Raw genomic sequence first — 20,730 nt, forward strand, 5'->3', positions numbered from 1 at the left:
CTCATCTCTACAGACACATTAGCCAGGCATGGTTGCGTGAGCCTGTGGTCCAAACCTGGGTGACAGGGTGAGACCCTGTCTCAAAACAAAAAAACCTTCTTGGAGTAATAATGATAATAAAGACTAGCATTTATTGAAACCTTAACATTGCCAGACACTTATTAAGAACTTTATGCGTATTTACTTACTTAATCCTCAAAACAGCCCTTTCAGTCAGGTATCACTATTGGTTTCATTTTAGAGATGAAGGACCTGAGGCACAGAGAGATCGGGTAACTTACCCACAGCCATGAGTTACAAGTGATGAAACCAGAATTTGAAATCCCCAGTCTGTGCTCTTTTTCATGAGTTTATAATTCCCCTAAGTATCCCTTAAAATTGTTACTCATCAAATTACTCTTAAAATTAAGTAAGTAAATTATATTTGAAACATAGAAAATCACTTAAATAACCAAGATAATGCAGATTAAACTCAATATTCAAGGTTAAAAAGTAAATCAAAGGTAGAGTAATTAATCCATACTCATTTAGAATCATATCTGATAGGCTAGCTTTATGCTTTTCTCTTTGTTATTACTATTAAGAATATGTATCCTGCTATCATGATATCTTGACGCTTTGCTTGGACATTCCTAAGACAGTTTGTGATTAGACTTTGGACCTGATAACCTATCTCTCTTTTTCCCTCCTTTTTATAACTTGTACCAGAAACCCTAGACCCACTTTTCATGGATCCAGACTTGGCATATGGAACTTACACAGGAAGCTGTGGTCATGTAATGCATGCAGTGTGCTGGCAGAAGTAAGTTGCCCTTCTGACATGTTCTTGAAAGAGACTAGGAACATTGAAGTTCACTGAAGGCCACAAAAAGGCATGTCTTCTCATGTCTTCTTTCCTTTTTCTTATTTGAATAATTGAAACGGTTTTAATTACTAATTCTATTTGCATGAATTTTTATTATCAAAGTTGGAAAGTGGTGTGTAAAGTTACCAACTTTAGATTTTCACTGTTCCTTTGTGCTTGCTCTCCATAAACTAATCCATTGCTCTTCATCTGTATTCATGTAAAAAAAAGTAGTAATTGGCCATGTGTGGTGGCTCACATCTGTAATCCCAGCACTTTAGGAGGCTGAGGTGGGCAAAGCTCTGTCTCTACCGAAAATACAAAAATTAGCCGAGTGTGGTGGCACATAATTGTAATCCCAGCTACTTGGGAGGCTGAGGCAGGAGAACTGCTTCAGCCCAGGAGGTGGAGGTTGCAGTGAGCTGAGATTGCACCAGTGCACTCCAGCTTGGGTGACAAGAGTGAAACTCAGTCTCAAAAAAATAAATAAATAAATAAATAGAATAAATACAATAAATAATAAAAAAGTAATCTTTACAAAAATCTAATTTCCCTTAAAACATACTGCTGTGATAAGTACCTTTGAAATAGAATAGGATGAATAGGAAAAGAAGTTCTCATTCTAGGTCTGGAAAATATAAAAATTCAGTAATGTAATTCCTGAGAAATGTTTTGTATAGAGTTTACCCATTTGATATTAGATTATGATATATAATTTTTCCATGATAGCCCTCACTACTTCATTTCATCATTAGAAACTGAGGAAAGTAGTGTCCACATTGTATCACCATAAGTTATGATTCAGTAAACTTATTTTAAATTTATATCTGCTCTGATATATTTTCTAATTTGTTCTCCAAATAATAGGCAACCTGTTTCTTCTGTAATTACAAGTTGTGTGTTTTTGCAGGTAACTTCTAAAGATGTTTATTGGGGCAAAAAATTCCAGATTTTTAAAACTTGGATTAGAGCAAGTAGAGATGCACATGTAGAGATGCATGTGTAATTCTAAATGGGCCCGTGTCTTTGTAATTTTGCAGGTATTTTGAAGCTGTACAGCTGAGCTCTCAGCAGCGCATTCATGTTGACCTTTTTGACTTGGAAAGTGGAGAATATCTTTGCCCTCTTTGCAAATCTCTGTGCAATACGGTGATCCCCATTATTCCTTTGCAACCTCAAAAGTTAAACAGGTATATTTTAATTTAAGTTTTGGTTAATTTTTAAAATGTTGGCCAGGCGCAGTGGCCTGTGATCCCAGCACTTTGGGAGGCTGAGGTGGGCAGATTGCCAGAGCTCAGAATTTTGAGACCAGCCTGGGCAACAAGCAACATGGTAAAACCCCATGTCTACAAAAAATTTTTTTTTAAATTTAGCCAGGTATGGTGGCATACACCTGTAGACCCAGTTACTTGAGGGGCTGAGGTGGGAGAGTCACTGGAGCTCAGGAGGCTAAAGCTCCAGTGAGCTGAGATTGCGCCACTGCACTCCAATGTGGGTGACAGAGTGAGACCCTGTTTCAAAAATAAATGAAAAGTTGTCTTTAGTTCTTTAATTTGTGCTTGTTTTTGTTAGATTACTATTTTTTATTCTTTAAAAGAATTAATAGTTTTTCATTTTATATCTGTGTCATACTTTTAAAATGTGATCAAAAGCCTAATTTTTTGCCTCTGAGAGAACTAGAATGTTTATTTACTCAAGTCTGTACGTTGTGATTATATTTTCCAGTAGCCATTAAAGCAATAGAACTCTGACCCCTGTCTTAGCACTCAAAAAAGGAGAAAAGATGCAAAAAGATTCATTCCTTTCATGTGGCCCTTTACCATCATTAGAGTTGGCAATTTGTTCTTAATAACAGTCTGTCTAAGACGAAGTGTTGAGTATGGAGAAATACTATGAGAAAACTAAAGCCGTAGGTTAAAGGGCTAAAGACAGACCAGGGCATGAGGCTATTTATAGACCAGAGTTGTCAGGGAGCTCTTCTCTGAGATGGTGACATTTGAACAGAGACCTGAATAAAGTGAGGAATAATCACTGCTTTTCTCTGGGAGAAGAAAATTCAAAGCACAGGCTATATCAAGAGCAAAGGCCCCAGGTTTGGAACCCCATCATCATGTTTGAGGCACAGCAAGAAGGCCACACACTTACTGGAATGGAACAAGAAAAGACCAGATCATAAAAGGGATTATGAGCAAAGATTAAAAGTTCTGTGATCCTGTTTACATTTTTAGAAAATTCTTCTAGCTGCTATATGATTAATTCATACTTATAATGAAACACAAGAGTAGAAGCAGGAAGAACAGTTAGGAGTCTAAGTAATAGAAGTGAGGGCTGGTGTGATGGAGTAGGGGGTACTAATAGTAGAAGTAGTAAGAAGTGATCAACTTGGGATATATTTAGAAGGTAAAACCTGCAAGGTTAATTAATGGATTACAATGTTAGTTAATAGATTACAAGACAAAACCTAGTTTTTGACTGGAGCAACCAGGATGGTGATTCCCTTTACTGACATTTACTACCTGTGGGTGATTGACATATGGGTGGTGTCTTATTTCTTGTATGTTTAAAATTTCCTTCCCCTTCCAAAAAGCTACATATTTAGGCACATGTTTCTGTGACCTAGAAAATTAATCTGGAAGAATTTAACTTTTTTATACAACCATTTACCCACAGAAAGAATACAAATTCAGCTTTTCCTTCTGACTTTGTACCCATAGTTTTAATAATTTTTATTACCATTTTTTCAGTGAGAATGCAGATGTTCTTGCTCAACTTTTGACCCTGGCACAATGGATACAGACTGTTCTGGCCAGAATATCAGGTTATAATATAAGACATACTAAAGGTTTGCTTTAAATTTATTTTATATTAACTATGTGAAAATTGTGTCAGAGTTTTTATTTTTATTTTTAGTAATTATTGTGCTAAAATAGGATTTGCAAGTACAGATTTCTTGAATATCAGGAAATAGAAGTTTTTGAAGCTAAGACTAAGTTTGACTTAAATTGCTTTGTTCAATTTTTTAAATCATTTTAAAATAATTTTTTAATCATTTTTCATACTAGGAGACAGTGCAGACAGTGATTAAACTATCAAGTTTGTCTGTTTGATTATTCCAAGCTGTTAGACTGCTTAGATTTAAATCTTAGATCCAAGATTCATCTAAGTAACTAAGATCCACTTACTGATTATGTCATCTTGGGCAAGTTACTTAAGCTCTGTGTGCCTCAACTTCTTATTTGCAAATAGGGGATAATAATAATATAGTACTTATTTTATTGGTCGAAGAATTAGTAGAGTTATATGTAAAGTAGAACAGCCCATGGTACATAGTAAGTACTACATGTTAGCCATTACTGTGACTAATATTGTTAATATTTTGTGGTAATGTTCGTCATAACGAAAACGTTTTAGAACTGTCATCTTATTTACATATTCTTTACAGTTGTGAGATAAATAGGGCTATTAATGGAGATTTGTTTAAAAGGATGAAATGGGAATTTTTAAAATACAGTGAGGAAAAGTTGTTTTTTGTTTAGGCCAATGGCCCCCAACCTTTTTGGCACCAGGAACTCATTTTGTGGAGACAGTTTTTCCATGGATGAAGGGGATGGTTTGGGGATGATTCAAGTGTATTACATTTATTGTGCATTTTATTTCTGTTATTATTACACTGTAATATATAATGAAATAATTATACAACTCACCATAATGTAAAGTCAGTGGGATCCCTGAGCTTGTTTTCCTGCAACCATATGGTCTCATCTTGGGGTCATGGGAGACAGTGACAGATTGTCAGTCATTAGATTCTCATAAGGAGTGGGCAACCTAGATCCCTCACCTGTGCGGTTCGCAATAGAGTTGGCGCTCCTATTAGAATCTAATGCTTTTGCTGATCTGACAGGAGGCAGAAGTCACACGATAATTTGAGTGATGTGAAGTGGCTGTAAATATTGATGGAGCTTTGCTCATCCACCGCTCATCTCCTGCTTTGCAGCACTTTCCCAAGGTTCCCAACAGGCCATAGACCGGTACTTGTCTATGGCCCCGGGATTGAGGACCCCTGGTTTAGGCAGTGAATCAATAGGATGAAGGTAAAGTCCAGTATTTCAAAAATTAGCTTCTCATCCCCTCTTTGGATCTAAAATTGATGCACACTATACCTAGAAAACATTCCAGAATATTTTGGTGTATTCTACTCAAAATATTTATGTCTTATTTCTATAATTCATACTTTTGTTTATCCACATTTTTTTCTGATTATTTCAGCCTCTGTTGTGCTTTAATTATGTCCTTTTAGTTACATACTTTTAAGGAAAATGAAAGATATATACAAAAGCTACAGAGGAAAAATAGGGGTGATGGTTTTATTTCTCATCATCATAGTCAGTCTGAGTTACAAAGGTTTTTTTGTTTGTTTGTTTTGTGTGTGTGTGTGTTTTTTTTCTTAAGACAGGTCTCACTCATCACCCAGGCTGGAGTGCAGTGGTATGATGGCAGCTCACTGCAGCTTCAACTTCCTGGGCTCAGGTGATCCTCCCACCTCAGCCTCCCAAGTAGCTGGAACCACAAGCTTGTATCACCACACCTGGCTAATTTTTAGATTTTTTTCTGTAGAGACAAGGTCTTGCTATGTCGCCCAGGCTGGTCTCAAACTCCTGGACTCGAGCAGTCCTCCTTCCTCAGCCTCCCAAAGTGCCAGGATTATAGGCATGAGCCAATGGACCCAGTCTAAGTTATCAAGTATTTATTAAATGTTTAATCATGCATTCAGCACTATACAAATTTTTATGTTCCCTGCCTTGTTGACCTCACGTGTGCATGCTATGCAGTTAAGAATGATACAAGAGGAAATAGCATTAACAGCCAGATTTTACAGTACAAAACAATAGGACTCATAGGATTTTTAAGAAGGAATTGATCAGTAGGGGCTTAAGTAGTAAGGGAAGATGTCATGGAGAAAATGAGATTCAATTTGACCTTGTATCAAATTTGGGTGTATGGTAGGGGTAAAGGAGAACCCAGGTAGAAAACGGAAGTATTTTTAGGGAATTACCAGCTTGGCATTTTCAGAGACCTTGAAAAAGCCTGGCCTACGTTAGTCAAGGGTATATAGTGGGGAGTAGTAGAGAATATGGGGGCAGTTGTGGAGATTTGTAAGAATTTGTACTTGGTTGTTTAGAAACACAGAATGATGGAAGAAAACAAGTCAGCAATGAATGAGTTTGGCAATGTCCTGTCAGTTTTCCCTCCTCCTTCATTTTTTAACAAAAACTTTTCCACAAGTGGTGCTAATGAGATAACAATCTGTTACACGAAAAACTCTTCTAACAAAAGACCTTATTATTTGCTAAGAAGTGATTTTTGGCATGTACTTATACTTGACTACTTGTTTTAAGCACTGAGAAGGAATTCAGTACAAGAGATTCTTCTTTTTTTAAAATAGTGTTTAAAAATGTCTTTGACATATGTGAATTTAGTTTCTTTTTATTTAAAAAAATGGAGATTGACATCTTGATTTTACATCCTGATTTTTAGGTCTCAAATATTCAGCCTTAAGTCAGTTTTCTGTTGTTATTTTGGCCTCTGAATATTTCATTGGAGGTCTCAAAAATGACATTAAGTAGAAAGATCACTTTATTAGCAGTAGGACCTCTGTGACCATCTAAAGAAGTATAAGAGTGATTAGTATCTTTTAAGCATATTCAACAATTTACTTAAAAGCCTATATTTTCAAGGGAAGAAAATACCGAGCATAATCTAAGGAAAAACTATTGAAATAAAGAACTATATAAAAGAAATCATGGAATGATGAAAAATTTTTGAGCAAGTGACTAGCATTTATTCTGGTAGCTTTTTAGTGTGGGAGTGGTGCTGCAGATAGATTGGAAGAGTGAGGAGATGACTCAAGAAGATTAATCAGGAATCGTTTGCACTGGTCATACCCTGAGATGGTAAGAGGCGGTGGTATTAATAGTAAGCATTGACAAGTTTGCTCTGAATACTTAATCGAATGACTAGTTGTTTGAGGGAAAGAAACAGAGTCTAGAGATTGTAAAGGAAGAATTGCAGAAAATGTGTAAGCATTTTATCTCTATTGCTTACAAATATGGGAAGGTTAGGAGAAAAAACAGATAATAAATTCAGTTTCTCTTTATTTTCATCCTGTGTTGTTTTGAACAAAAACATAGTGTGGTGGGAGATTTTGCCAGATCTTTCTAAGACTGTGGCTGGGCAAGTCATCCTAAAATGAATAATTAATAAATAAATAAATAAATAAATAACGACTTAGAGAATTTTTAAAATTAAACTTGATTTAGTAATATATTCTATAGAAGTGTATTCCTATTGAGAATATATTTTTATCAAATGTCCATGGATTTTTTTTATTTTTGAGACAGCATCTTGCTGTGTTGCCCAGGTTAATCTTGAACTCCTGACCTCAAGTGATCCTCCCACCATGGCCTCCCAAAGCGTTTGGATTGTAGGTGTGAGCCACTGTGCCTAGCCTGTCCATCGATTATTAATAACCGATTGGTTAATAAATTAGGCCATATAAAAATTTCAATTTTCAAAAAGAGAAATTATATAGGACACTTATACTATCCACAATACAATAAAATAAAACCTAACAAAAGAGAGCTCAAAAAACTAACAAATTAGGAATTTTAAAATACTATTCCATATAACTATTAAGTGCAAGGAAAAGCTAGAGAGAGGTGGAGAAATCATCAACTATTTAGCAGTTAACAACGAGAACAACACAGATCAAAATCCATGGAATATAGCCAAAACCTTACTTAGAAGACAGCTCATGGCCCAAAAATTTGAGGTGGAGTCTCATTCTGTCCCCCAAGCTGGAGTACAGTAGTGAGATTTCACTGTAGCCTCTGCCTCCCAGGTTCAAGTTATTCTCGTGCCTTCGCCTCCTATGTAGCTGAGATAACTGTCGTCTACCACCACACTTGGCTCTTTTTTGTATTTTTAGTAGAGATGGGGTTTCACCATGTTGGCCAGGCTGGTTTTGAATTCCTGACCTCAGGTGATCCACCTGCCTCAGCCTTCCAAAGTGCTGGGATTCCAGGCATGAGCCACTGTGCCTGGCTGGTCATTGTAGCTTTTTTAAAAAGACATTTCAAGCCAGTTGCAGTGGCTCACTGCAATCACAGCACTTTGGGAGGCTGAGGCAGGCAGATCTCTTGGTGCCAGAAGTTTGAGACCAGCTGGGCCAACATGGTGAAACCTCAACTCTACTAAAAATACAAAAATTAGCCAGCCATGATGGTTCATGCCTATAATCCCAGCTACTCAGGATTATAGGCATTGAGGCAGGAGGATCTGAGGCATGAACCTGGGAGGTGGAGGTTGCTGTGAGCTGCGACTGCACCACTGCAGTCTAGCCTGGGCAAGCAAGACTCTGTCTTTTTTTTTTTTTTTTTAAAGACATTTCATAACATCCAATATCTGTTCCTCATATATTCCTGACAAACCTACTTTCACAGGATACAAAACACCAGAACATCTAAAGTCTCTGAAAAGTAGATATAGCAGGCAGATTGGGAAATAAAGTCAAAATTTAAGAATTATCAGTACAGGTAGTAAGTTTTCTGAGGCTTTTTCCTTCTTTATTTCCCAACTTTCATCCAAGAACACCTGAGTCTCAGAACTGTACAACAAGCATGAACAGCAGAAAATCCAAGAGAAATGCCTTCTCTTTCTGGTCAGAGGATCAGGAAAAGAAGCCTCTCACAGACAGAGTATAAAAGGAGTGTGTGTATTTTTCCTCTGACCTTTTCCCAATGCCAGCCTCCGGCATGCTGCACAGCCATGGTAGCCATGTAGATGCCCATAATCCCAAAAGAAAACCAGTCTCTGGTGAGGAACTGGGAAAGGGGGCTCCTGTGTGTTAAAGGGTACAAGGTTAATCTTCATCATTTTTTTCTCTTTGCCTCATGGCTTCATCCCAAGGGAATCCCCAGTCATAAATCTTGAATAATAGCATGGGAGACTAAAACTGAAAAAAATGTCATTCTGGCCAGAGGAACTAGGGAAAAGGGCCCTTTGGAGCTAGAAAGTGTGGGGGCCAGGGCGGGAATCCCAAAGAAGAGAGAACTATAGAAGGGGAATCTCATATTTTTGAGACCTGGGCTCACCTCCAAGCTGCAAATGTGCAGAATAGGCCAAAAGAGGCATAGCCAAAGTTTTGAGAAGTAATCTGCATTTCAGATGGTTTCATCACTCAAGTCCCAGACTAATCCCCTGAGGAGTACATGTGCTGGGCAGATGAAAACACCACAGCAAAGGCTATGAAAACTTTGGAATCAGCATCCACAGAGGATGAGACAGAACTTGTTAACCTGAGTTTATTGCCTTCTAAAACACTTTAAAACTGTATGTTTTTTCAGAGGTTTTTAATAGGACCAGAACCTCCCAGTGTAATATTCCAAATATATGAGATATAATCCAGAATTACTTGACATACAAAGTACCAAAAAATCTGACCAATTCTCAAGGGAAAAACAACCAAATGCCAATTCTGAGATGTTTTAAATGTTAAACTTAACAAAGAGTTTTAAAGCAGCTAGATAGCTTTGAAACATAAGGTGAAGATGAAGACTCTTTTTAAAGAGTTGAAAGAAGTTAGCAGAACAATAGGAACTAAAAAAACCAACTATATGGTGATAATAGAATTGAAAAAATACTGGATGAAATAAAAATTAATTGCATGTGCTTGATAGTAAACTGGAAGGCTGAGCACAGTGGCTCAGGCCTGTAATAACAGCACTGTGGGAGGCTGACGCAGTAGGATCACTTGAGGCCAGGAATTCAAGACCAGCCTGGGCAACATAGTGAGACCCCATCTCGTAAAAAAAAAAAAAAAAAAAAAAAAAAAAAAAAAGCTGGGTGTAGTGTCGTGTGCCTATAGTCCTAGATACATGGGAGACTGAGTCAAGAGAATTGCTTGAGCCTAGGAGTTTGAGGTTACAGTGGGCTATAATCATGCCACTACACTCCAGCCTGGGCAACACAGCAAGGCCGTGTTGTTTCAGCAATATATATACTAGACGGAGATGAGGTAAAGTGTCCATGAATGTGAACTTAGATCAGTGGAAGTTACTCAGTCTGGAGAACAGACAGAAAAGAGATGGGGGCTAAAAAATAGAATCTTAGGGATCTATGGGATAACCTTTTTTTCAATCCAGCATTTGTGTCATAACATTTTTCCCAAAAGGAAGGGAAAATAATGCAGAAAAAATAATTTGAAGAAATAATTGAAAATTTCCCAAATTTGGAGAAAGTCATAAATTTGCAGATTCAAGAAGTTCAGTAAATCTCAAGCAGAAAAGAAAACCACACTAAGACACATCATGAAGCAAACTTGCTGAAAACAAAAAGTAAAGAGCCAGGCACAGTGGTGTGTGCCCATAGTCCCAGCTACTTGGGAGGCTGAGATTGGGAGGATCACTTGAACCTGGGAGGTTGAAGCTACAGATCATCATGTACTGCAGCATGGGTGACAGAGTGAGACTGTCAAAAAAAAAAAAAGTTAGAAAACTATGTCAGACTAAACTCATTTATGATTTTTCTTTCTTTTTCCCTTTAATTTATCAGGAGAAAACCCAATTCCTGTTTTCTTTAATCAAGGAACAGGAGATTCTGCTTTTGACTTCCATTCCATCCTGAATTTTGGAGTTCAGTCTTTGTAAGTATCTAAATAGTTAAGAGAGAACTTTGCAAAAGATTGTGAAAATAAAAATAGGAAACAGTGTAGGCTTCCATCTTTCCTTCCTTTTTTATTTATAAAATAGTTTATCCCATTATCTTGTTTCTTTCTCTTTTTTTTATTTGTATTAATAAAATGAAGTGGTTTGATATATTAAGTAATATATATTAAGGTGAACTGTGCCTCTGAGTAACCATTTTTAACCAACAAAATGCTAACTCTCTCTGGTCCAACCTACAAGAGGACCAGAATTAAGAGACTTCATTTAAAATTACATCTGACTTACTTTGTGACTTTCTGAAAGGTCTCAGGTCACTCCACCCCCACCACCAGTTCATTTTTTGTGTATGTAAAATTGAGGCAATGGCCTTCTCTTCTACCTCATTAGGTTATTGGAGAGAGATGATGTACCAAAATCAGATACTATTATTTCATTAATACTGAGTATCCAGGGTAGTTTTTCTAGTTGTGATCCTTTTTTATCTATCCCATTGATACTGAAAATACTTGTTACAAATGGAGATTCAGAAAACCAGATAGTATCACTCCAAATACATGGTATTATCACACATACACACAACACAAACATGTACACATACCTATTAATACAAAAGTACTTCTTTGGTTCCTTTTTCAGGCACCAAAACTTGTTAGGTCAGATCTTTTCCTCTGAATTTTATTCCTTCTGTATTCATTCTGTTTTTTAATTAGTACCTGAACCCCTTCTAGCTGTGAGCATCTTTTACAGGAAGTGAAGTTATGTGGGTCATTACCATTTTATAAAAGCTGTTATTACCTTTAGAAAATACAGTTCTGCTCTACGAATTTTTTTCCAACTGAAGAAATCCTTGTAGAAGTTAATCTCTAATTTGGCAAAGAGCAGTTTACTTGTGCTGAAAGCAGTTAAATTGTTTCTATTGCTTCAGGACATAATTGGACTTCTTACTAAGTAGCTCTTTTTACTAAATCATACAAAATTTTTTGTTTTATTTATAGGATTAAATATTCTAATAGCATCAAGGACATGGTTATTCTCTTTGCCACAACAATTTATAGAATTGGATTGAAAGTGCCTCCTGATGAAACAGATCCTCGAGTTCCCATGCTGACCTGGAGCACCTGTGCTTTCACTACCCAGGCAATTGGTAAAGCTCCTAAGAAGACTGGTTTGGACATTTCAGTGAGGTAGAATTAACACTGATCGTTCAAGACAGAATTAACACTGATCGTTCATTCTTAAATTCTTTTTTTTCCTGGATGGCCCAGAATAATTTGACTTGTAGGGGGACTATTAGTATTTTAGTGTATTAGTGTGGCTCATGCCATTGGGTCTGATAATTTTTTTATATTGAGTTCTTTTTAACTGTGATCATGGCCATATGCAACGTAAGTTAAAATAATATTTTAAAGGAGCTGGGTGCAGTGGCTCACTCCTGGGTGGTTGATGTTTGGGAGTCACTAAGGTGGGAGGATAACTTGAGGTCAGGATTTTGAGACTAGCTTGGGCAACATAGCAAGACAGTCTCTCGAAAAAAGTTAGTCAGGCATGGTGGTATGTACCTGTAATCCTAGCCACTCAGGAAACTGAAGTGGGTGGGAGGATCATTTGAGCCCAGGAGTTGAGGCTGCAGTGAGCCGTGGTTGCACCACTGCCCTCTAGCCTGTTTCTGAAAGTGTGTGTGTGTCACCTAAAACTTAACAGAAAGGGGAAAGGAAAACTGAGGCAGTTTGAGATTAGCAGGCAGAAACCAGCTCTAAAGGGAAGCTACTGTCAAATTGTCTGCCATATTGAAAATGTCCCATAGAAGAATGTAGCAGCGAGGGATCACTTAGATTTTTTTAATTAGTGCGTTTGTTCATTATAGGAACAAGGTCCAATATTACATGGAAAAAATTAAGAATGGTGATTCTTCCCTATCTTTATGCAAGCCAACTTTGATTTCCCTTTCATATATATATATATATATATATATATATATATATATATATATGGTAATTGTTTTTAATGGAGTCTATTATATTTTCTTCAAATATATTTTTGTAACAAGACACTTGTATTTCATAATTTGAATTAAGTAGCATGAAGTCACATTTTTCCCAAAGCCTTCCTACATACCATCATTAGTTTCTCAATAGAGTTTAAGAGTCGCTTCCAGTGCCTTGGTGAGGGCAGGTTCTGGGCTACGGGTGCCTGCCCTGAGTGGACCCTGCACTGGTGCCCTCAGAGGGCTCCTATGGGTGGGTTCATTGGCCTGAGCCCAGTGAGCCTCCACCTACATTGACCTTAGGCCCATAGAGAGGGCCCATCCTGTCTCTGCCCCAGCCAGGATCTGGTCACTGCCCCAATGGGACTGATGGGCAGAGTTGCCCCTGTGGCTGGGCCGTGACCATCCCTGATGGGGCCAGACTGCGGGTAGGCGTCTTGGACTGAGCCCGGCACCATGTAGGGGCTGTGGGAGCTGAGGAAACGTCACTCAGGAATCGGGGTTGCTGCTCCACCCTGTGCCCTCCAAGGACTCCCACAGGGACAGGGGCTGGCGGCTTCCTGCTTCTCCCTGTCAGAGTCAAAACACAAATCCTCAGGGCGGGCTCAGGGGCAGGGGCAGCCGGGGGAAGCTCTGGGTGGGGACTATGTCTTCCTGGGGTTGGTGCCCTCTGGGCAGGACCCTTTGCTGGCCCAAGGTCCCCAGGTGCTGCAGTGGGGTAGCCTCCTCTCTGCCTGCCTGGTGGAGGGAGCTGTAGGGGTGGGGACATGACTTAATAAAGCTACCATGGATGGATGTGCTTGGGGGGAAAAACGAGTCACTTTCAAACCTGGTAGACTTAAATCATGGTTATAGGGTAATACAACAGTTTATATTTGCTGTGATTCAACCAAATGGGAAATAGGGAAGGTGAGGTTTATATAGGACAGAATCTGAGCAAATTGATAAGAAATATAAAGCATTTTTTTGGAATCATGACCTGCTGAGTCTCTTCAGACTTTCAGTGAAGCTATTTTACACTTTACTATTTTGGGGAAGATAAGCATTAGGAAATCAAGAATTTGTATTTAGACCTTGAACATTAAAGAGAGGACAGAGTCTTTTATAAAAAGATAAGAAATTTACTGCTGAATCTTTTCATATGTGGTTCTGTAATAATTGGATTCCATTTGATTAATAACATACCGTGTTCACTATTGGGGGTTTTCCATCAAGCAGGCATGGCATAATGCTGTACTTTACTCTTAGTACCTACGCAGCTAACTTATCTCAATCCCTTTGGGGATGGAGAGACATGTATAGAATGCACTGGCATAGAATGATGGTTGAGGAGTCAAAACAAAGCGTCCTTTGAATTGCTGTTTATGCAAAGATGAAAAAAATGCTTTCACACTCATATCAGCTGCTAAGGATCAGTGAAAATAAGAGTAATTTAGGAATAAATACCATGGACAACAAACTACAAATCCATGGTTTTGGTATTTTCATTTTTTCTCTCTTTCTTTCTCTCTTTTTTTTTTTTTTTTTTTGAGACAGGGTCTCACTTTGTTGTCCAGGCTGGAGTGCAGTGATGCAGTCATGGCTCACTGAAGCCTTAGCCTCCACAGACTCAGGTGATCCTCCCACCTCACTCTCCTGAGCAAATGACACCACAGGCATGCACCCACGCCCAGCTAATTTTTGTATTTTTTATGGAGATAGGGTTTCACCATGTTGCCCAGTGTGGTCTTGAACTTCCAAGCTCAAGCAGTCCTCTTGCCTCAGCCCCGCAAAGTGTGGGGGTTACAGGCATGAGCCACCACACCCAGTCTAATTTTCTTTTTCCCTATTCATCTTTTCTAAATCTTTTAAAATTGTACCAAAGGCCAGTCCAGGTACAGTGGCTCATACCTGTAATCCCAGCACTTTGGTAGGCCAAGGTGGGCAAGTCAACTGAGGTTGGGAGTTCGAGACCAGCCTGGCTAACGTGGTGAAACCCCAATTTCTACTAAAACTACAAAAAGTTAGCTGGGCATGGTGGTGCACGCCTGTAAAAGCCCACCTTCTCAGGAGGCTGAGACAGAATCACTTGAACCCAGGAGGTGGAGGTTGCAGTGAGCCAAGATCATGCCAGTGTACTCCAGCCTGGGCAACAAGAGCAAAACTCCTCCCAAAAAAAAGTACCCAAAGGAGCAATAAAGTCATTTGCATCTGCCTTACATATTATTTTTAAATAAAATAGGCTATAATTACATATATAAATTACTTACTTTAGAACTTTTTGCATAAAAAAGATGCTGAAATGAGAAGAAACAATCCAGGCTGCTTTGTTTTTCCCAAGCATTCTCTATAAGACTGCTAAAGGGACTTTACTTTTTATGCCAGTAATTTGTAAATGATCTACATTTACTTTTAATATTCTCTCACTCAAAAATTGGAAAATTTTGGCATAGACTTAAAACACAAGGCTTTGGAGGGGAAAAATGCAAATCATCTCATAAAAAATATAATTAAAGAACATTTGATAAAAAGTACGGTAGATAATTACAGCACTATTTAGGACTTATTATTTTTATGTTTTTTTATTCTTTGAGAAAACCTATTGGGAGATGAAGGAAAACCTCTGTTCGGAGCACTTCAAAATAGGCAGGTATGTATATTCCAAACAAGGTAAGGTACATGTAACTTACAGCATGCCTTTTTCTGCCCCTGGTCCTCAAAGTTTACTATTGGAAAAAAAAAAAAAAAAGTCTTTACTCCTTTTCTGGAAAAATTAGCAGAATTCTATAGTGGGAAAAAAGGAGCTGCATCAGTCTCATAGGAAACTGAATAATAGCGTGTGCACTTTATAGAGCTTACTCAATCTCAGAGGTTAAGTGTAATTCACACAGATTTCATGTGATGATTACTTTTTCTCCCTTTTTTGTTTGTTACACTTCAAAATCCTGGTATTTCCTGTATTTTTCCTTCTCACTAATTTTGTGCCATTATATAACATTGAGTATTAATGCTGGCTTAGCTCTGAATGAATCATCATACGGAATTCAAGAATAAAATTAAGCCATGACTCCTTGATGGGCAGATACTGACACTACTGTAGGACTCTACTCCTGCCCCAGGCCTAAACTTCATAACATAGTGTTCCCTGGAAAACAGTAATCAAGAAATGTACTCAGCAGCCCTGTGAACATAAAAGGGGTAACTGAGGTTGCCATCCCTTCCTTGCCATTTCCCTCTTATTTTTCTGACAGCTGGCACAGAAGACTACAAAACTTGTGTTCCACAGTGTGCTCAGCTCTAGAGAAAATGAATACTCTTTACAGGAGAATTAAAATAATGATAGCTTTAATACCTCTTTTTCATGAGAAAATCTGTTAGAAATGTAGCAAGGTCATAAAACCTTGTGCAGGTATTAAGAATATTGTAATTCATTTGCAATGATATAAGGTATATAATGAATCTGCAACTAATTCTAACAAACTAGAGTTGGTTTTTAGCAACTCTTAAGTGAATGACTTATGTCTGTCTTCTTTTCCTCATCTTTTTATCTTCCCTCTCTTACAACTTAGCATAATGGTCTGAAAGCATTAATGCAGTTTGCAGTTGCACAGCGGATTACCTGTCCTCAGGTCCTGATACAAAAACATCTGGTTCGTCTTCTATCAGGTAGAGTCTTCTCTGAACTATTATTATGTATTATATTATGTATATGTCTTTATCTATTGTATTTCTGGCAGTGTATTTCATTAGGAAACAACACACACTGCACTAATTTTGAGCACTCACTAATGAAATTTTACCACCTACAGAAGCCATGCAAGAAAACAGATAAACATATAACTTACTCTGTAAATCTTGTGATCTTATTATTATTTTTGAGAGGGAGTTTTGCTCTTGTTTCCAAGGCTGGAAAGCAATGGCATGATCTTGGCTCACCGCAGCCTCCAACTCCCGGGTTCAAGTGATTCTCCTGCCTCAGCCCCCTGAGTAGCTGGGATTACAGACACCCACAACAATACCCAGCCAATTTTTTTTGTGTGTGTGGAAATGGGGTTTCACTATGTTGGCCAGGCTGGTCCTGAACTCGTGACCTCTGGTGATTCGCCTGTCTTGTCATCTCAAAGTGCTAGGATTACAGGCATGAGCCACCATTCCCAGCCTTTGTGATCTTATTTTTAAAATCTGTATTTTCCAAATATTTTCAACTTACGTTTCTTATACCTACCTAGGTTATTGAACCAATGTCTACAACCCTGACATTCATGTATCCCCAATCCAGTTAGAAAAGGGAGCAATGATGTGAATAGATCATTTCAAAGTATGTTTAATTTTGTTTGTGAGTCAAGTTCATATGAAATAATGGAAATGTTACATTCAGTAATGTTACATTCAGTAATGTTACATTCAGTTTCATCCCCATTTCTTTGAGAGGCTGGCTATAGCAGCTAATCTTCTCAGATTCTAACAAGTTAGAAATTTACTAAGTGCTCATATGGTGGTCTCAATTAGTATAAAAATAAAAAGAAAGGCTGGGCGCGGTGGCTCAAGCCTGCAATCCCAGCACTTTGGGAGGCCGAGGCGGGTGGATCACGAGGTCGAGAGATCAAGACCATCCTGGTCAACATGGTGAAACCCCGTCTCTACTGAAAACACAAAAAATTAGCTGGGCGTGGCGGCGTGTTCCTGTAATCCCAGCTACTCAGGAGGCTGAGGCAGGAGAATTGCCTGAACCCAGGAGGCGGAGGTTGTGGTGAGCCGAGATCACGCCATTGCACTCCAGCCTGGGTAACAAGAGCGAAATTCTGTCTCAAAAAATAAATAAATAAAATTTAAAAAATTAAAAAAAAAATAAAAAGAAGGATAAGTCATTACACAGCATTAGAATGACTTTGCTTTCCTTTTGGTTATCTGCATTTCCATCTGGGCATTTGAAGTCTACTATAAGCTCCTCTGCACCAAACAGACGAGCCTTAAAGAGAATTGTTTATAAATCTGTTCCTAAGTCCCAAAATGCCGTGAGTATGGTAGTTTCAGCGTGCACTTCCAAGATATATTTCTACCAAATAAGAGTCATTCAGATTTTTAAAGGCAGGCTTAAATTTTCTTGTAGCTAAACTAGCAGACATTTTTTTTTTCCAGCAAAATAGACCTACTTCTTTACCTTGAAAATCTATTGAAACCAATAGCGTTTTTCTTTGTTACTCTCCACAGGTTTCTTAGGGTGTTCTTCCTGAGCAGCTTTCTGCTCATCCTGTTGATGTGGAGATGCCACAACTCCACCCAAGGCTGCCACTCGAGTTTCATTAGAACTTCTGCCACGCTTAGCTTTTGTATTTTCAAATTAACTTTGAGGTGTCTCCTGAATTGGGTTCATGCTAATAGAAATCTAATGTTGATGCTGTTTCCCTGGTCACACACTTAAAAGCTTTCCCTTCTTTCACTTACTTTTTTCACTTGTTGGTCATTTGGAAAGGCCCAGAACCTTCCGTATGTCACATGTGTTTGTCTTTGTTTTTAGGACCTCTTTCTGTTGAACATTTTATCCTATTTGCATATGACTATTTTGTTTTAATTTTTTGGTATCTTTTTCATTTCAGTCATAATTTAGATATTTACTAATTCTTCCAAATAGTTTTACTGCTTTTGTACTTATTACACATTATGGGATTTACAATGTTTAAAACAGCTTGTTGCTCAGCATGGTGGTACACACCTATAATCCTAGCTACTCAGGAGCCCGGGTGGCAAGGGTCGGGAATCCCTTAAGCCCTAGAGTTTGACACCAGCATAGGCAGTATAGCAAGACCTTGTCTCAAAGAAAACACCAAACAAGGAGACTTAATATCATCACAGATGGCAGAGACTAAAATGGTGGTGTATAATCTCTGATTAGCAATACTGGAAGAATTTATGTAGTATAGCTTTATACCTATATGTGAAAATTTTTCATATGAAAATTTATTAGAGGAATATTTTTATTTGTAAGATGTTAGGGCTATCAGATACGTTCCTTGCCATTTTAATGCTTATAATTGAATTAAAGAAGCAGAACCTCTGTAAAAACAAACATTATAGTGGTGGAGGTGAGGAAAAAGAAAAAAATATTGTAAAATAACCAAATACCAGATATGTGCTTCATAAATATACACTTCAAAAATTGAGACAAGGAAGAAATCACTTTGGGGCTCTGCTGTTACCTCCTCTAACAGGGTAGGATTTGAATTGAGCCTTGAAGGGAGTATACATAGTAGATAAATTGAGAGGAACAGAGGCTGCATTCCAAAAGGCACAGGGCACATTTGAACAAAGACTGAGGAGGTAGGAAAGCGTGTGCGATGTGTTCAAGAAGACAGATTTGATGGGAGTAGTGGCATCTATGGATAGAGAAGCATGAGTTTTTTAAAAGAAAATTACAGCGTCTTAAATGCTACAGCCATAAGTTTGAACTTTATTCTTTAGGTAATTGGAATTTTTTTTTAAAGTTTTGCACACTGGTATTCTGAGGTCAGTTTGATATTGAATAGGTTAGATTGAAGGAGGGAAAAATTAGAGGTAATATATGCATCTGGATATGGTAGCAGGAATTAGGGAAGACATCGGGATGGGCTGGGTCAGGGGCAAGATTTTGAACTAAAAAGAACAGTAGAAAATTTGAGAGAAATAAGAAAGTCCAGAATAGGAGCTATTTTCTATGTAAGTGATGAGTATTGTTTTAATATGTTGATATCTGCAGTAGCAGTAGACAGGCTGGGTACGGTAGCTTACACCTGTAATCCCAGAACTTTAGTAGGAGGCCAAGATGTGCAGATAATTTGAGCTCAGGAGTTTGAGACCAGCTAAGCAACATAGTGAAACCCCATCTCTACAAAAAACTTAGCCAAGTGTGGTATTACATTCCTGTAGTCTGGCTACTCAAGAGGCTGAGTCAGGAGTATCACTTGTACCCAGGAAGTTAAGGTTGCGGTAAGCCATGATCATGCTACTACACTCCAGCCTGGGCAACAGAGAGACCTTGTCTCTAAATGGATAGATTGATGGGTGGGTGGATAGATGGGTGGGTGGGTGAGTGGATGGATGGGATAGGACATGGAATCCTCACTGCCATGTGCTATGCATTATACTAGAATTTTTTAATAAAATCTAATTTCTTCCAGTCACCGTCCTTCAAGGAAATTATAATTCTCTCCATTTACAATGAGAAAACTGAGGCACAGGAAAATTACATGACTTGCCCATGGCAATAAAACCAATAAGAAGTAGAACTAATATTTAAACCCTGGCCTGACCGTAAAGTCCCTCCATTTCCCACTATATCATGTAAACTTTGCTGAGGTGTTTAATTGTGCATAAAGGGTTGGTTTAACCCATACATAAAATGAAAATAATGCATGCCAAAATTTACTTTTGATTTCAAAAGAATTTTAAAATAAATATTTTTAGCAACCAGGAAAATAAAAATCATTATAAAACTGCCTATAAGAAAAATTTGATGACACAAAGAGCCTGGCCAATGTGGTGAAACCCCATCTTTACTAAAAATACAAAATAAATTAGCTGGGCATGGTAGTGGGTGCCTATAATCCCAGCTACTCAGGAGGCTGAGGCAGGAGGATTGCCTGAACTCAGGAGGCAGAGGTTGCAGTGAGCTGAGATCACACCACTGCACTCCAACCTGGGGGACAGGGAGACTCCATCTCAAGATAAATTTTAAAAAATATATAAATAAGACATTAATATGTTTTTAAGTTATTTTTTGTTCGTTATTTATTATTATTTTTATTTTTTAGTAGAAACAGGGTTTCACCATATTGGCCAGGCTGGTTTTGAACTCCTGACCTTGTGATCCGCCTGCCTTGGCCTCCCAAAGTGCTTGGATTACAGGTATGAGCCTCAGCGCCCGGCCTAATTTTTGTATTTTTAGTAGAGACTGGGTTTCACCATCTTGGTCAGGCTGGTCTTAAACTCCTGACCGCAGGTGATCCACCTGCCCCAGCTTCCCAAAGTGCTGGAATAACAGGTGTGAGCCATTGTGCCCGGCCAATAATGCATTAATATGTTAATGAGCCTACCAGCAGTCTTGTATATACTGCTGTAAACTTACAGAAGTTAAGTCACCTGTCACTTGCCTATGACCAATAGATACAGCCAGTACTGGAATCCGTTTTAGTCTGACTTCAAAGCCCCTGATCTTAACCTTTATG

General features: G+C 38.2%; 1 protein-coding gene across 4 annotated transcripts in view; it reads left to right on the forward strand.

The window, feature by feature from the left end:
* The window catches only part of UBR1 (ubiquitin protein ligase E3 component n-recognin 1), a 173,400-nt gene that overhangs the window by 114,823 nt on the left and 37,847 nt on the right, over nucleotides 1-20,730 (forward strand). For all 4 annotated transcript variants that reach the window (XM_074393773.1, XM_003928951.3, XM_074393772.1 and 1 more), the window contains 7 exons: nucleotides 709-802; nucleotides 1,885-2,034; nucleotides 3,589-3,686; nucleotides 10,454-10,544; nucleotides 11,562-11,710; nucleotides 15,124-15,179; nucleotides 16,099-16,195. In XM_074393773.1, coding sequence (XP_074249874.1) covers nucleotides 709-802; nucleotides 1,885-2,034; nucleotides 3,589-3,686; nucleotides 10,454-10,544; nucleotides 11,562-11,710; nucleotides 15,124-15,179; nucleotides 16,099-16,195 — 735 coding nt within the window. The remainder of the gene's footprint in view (nucleotides 1-708; nucleotides 803-1,884; nucleotides 2,035-3,588; nucleotides 3,687-10,453; nucleotides 10,545-11,561; nucleotides 11,711-15,123; nucleotides 15,180-16,098; nucleotides 16,196-20,730) is intronic.

Source organism: Saimiri boliviensis, chromosome 2, assembly GCF_048565385.1.
Source record: "Saimiri boliviensis isolate mSaiBol1 chromosome 2, mSaiBol1.pri, whole genome shotgun sequence".
Classification (NCBI taxonomy): Eukaryota; Metazoa; Chordata; class Mammalia; order Primates; family Cebidae; genus Saimiri; species Saimiri boliviensis.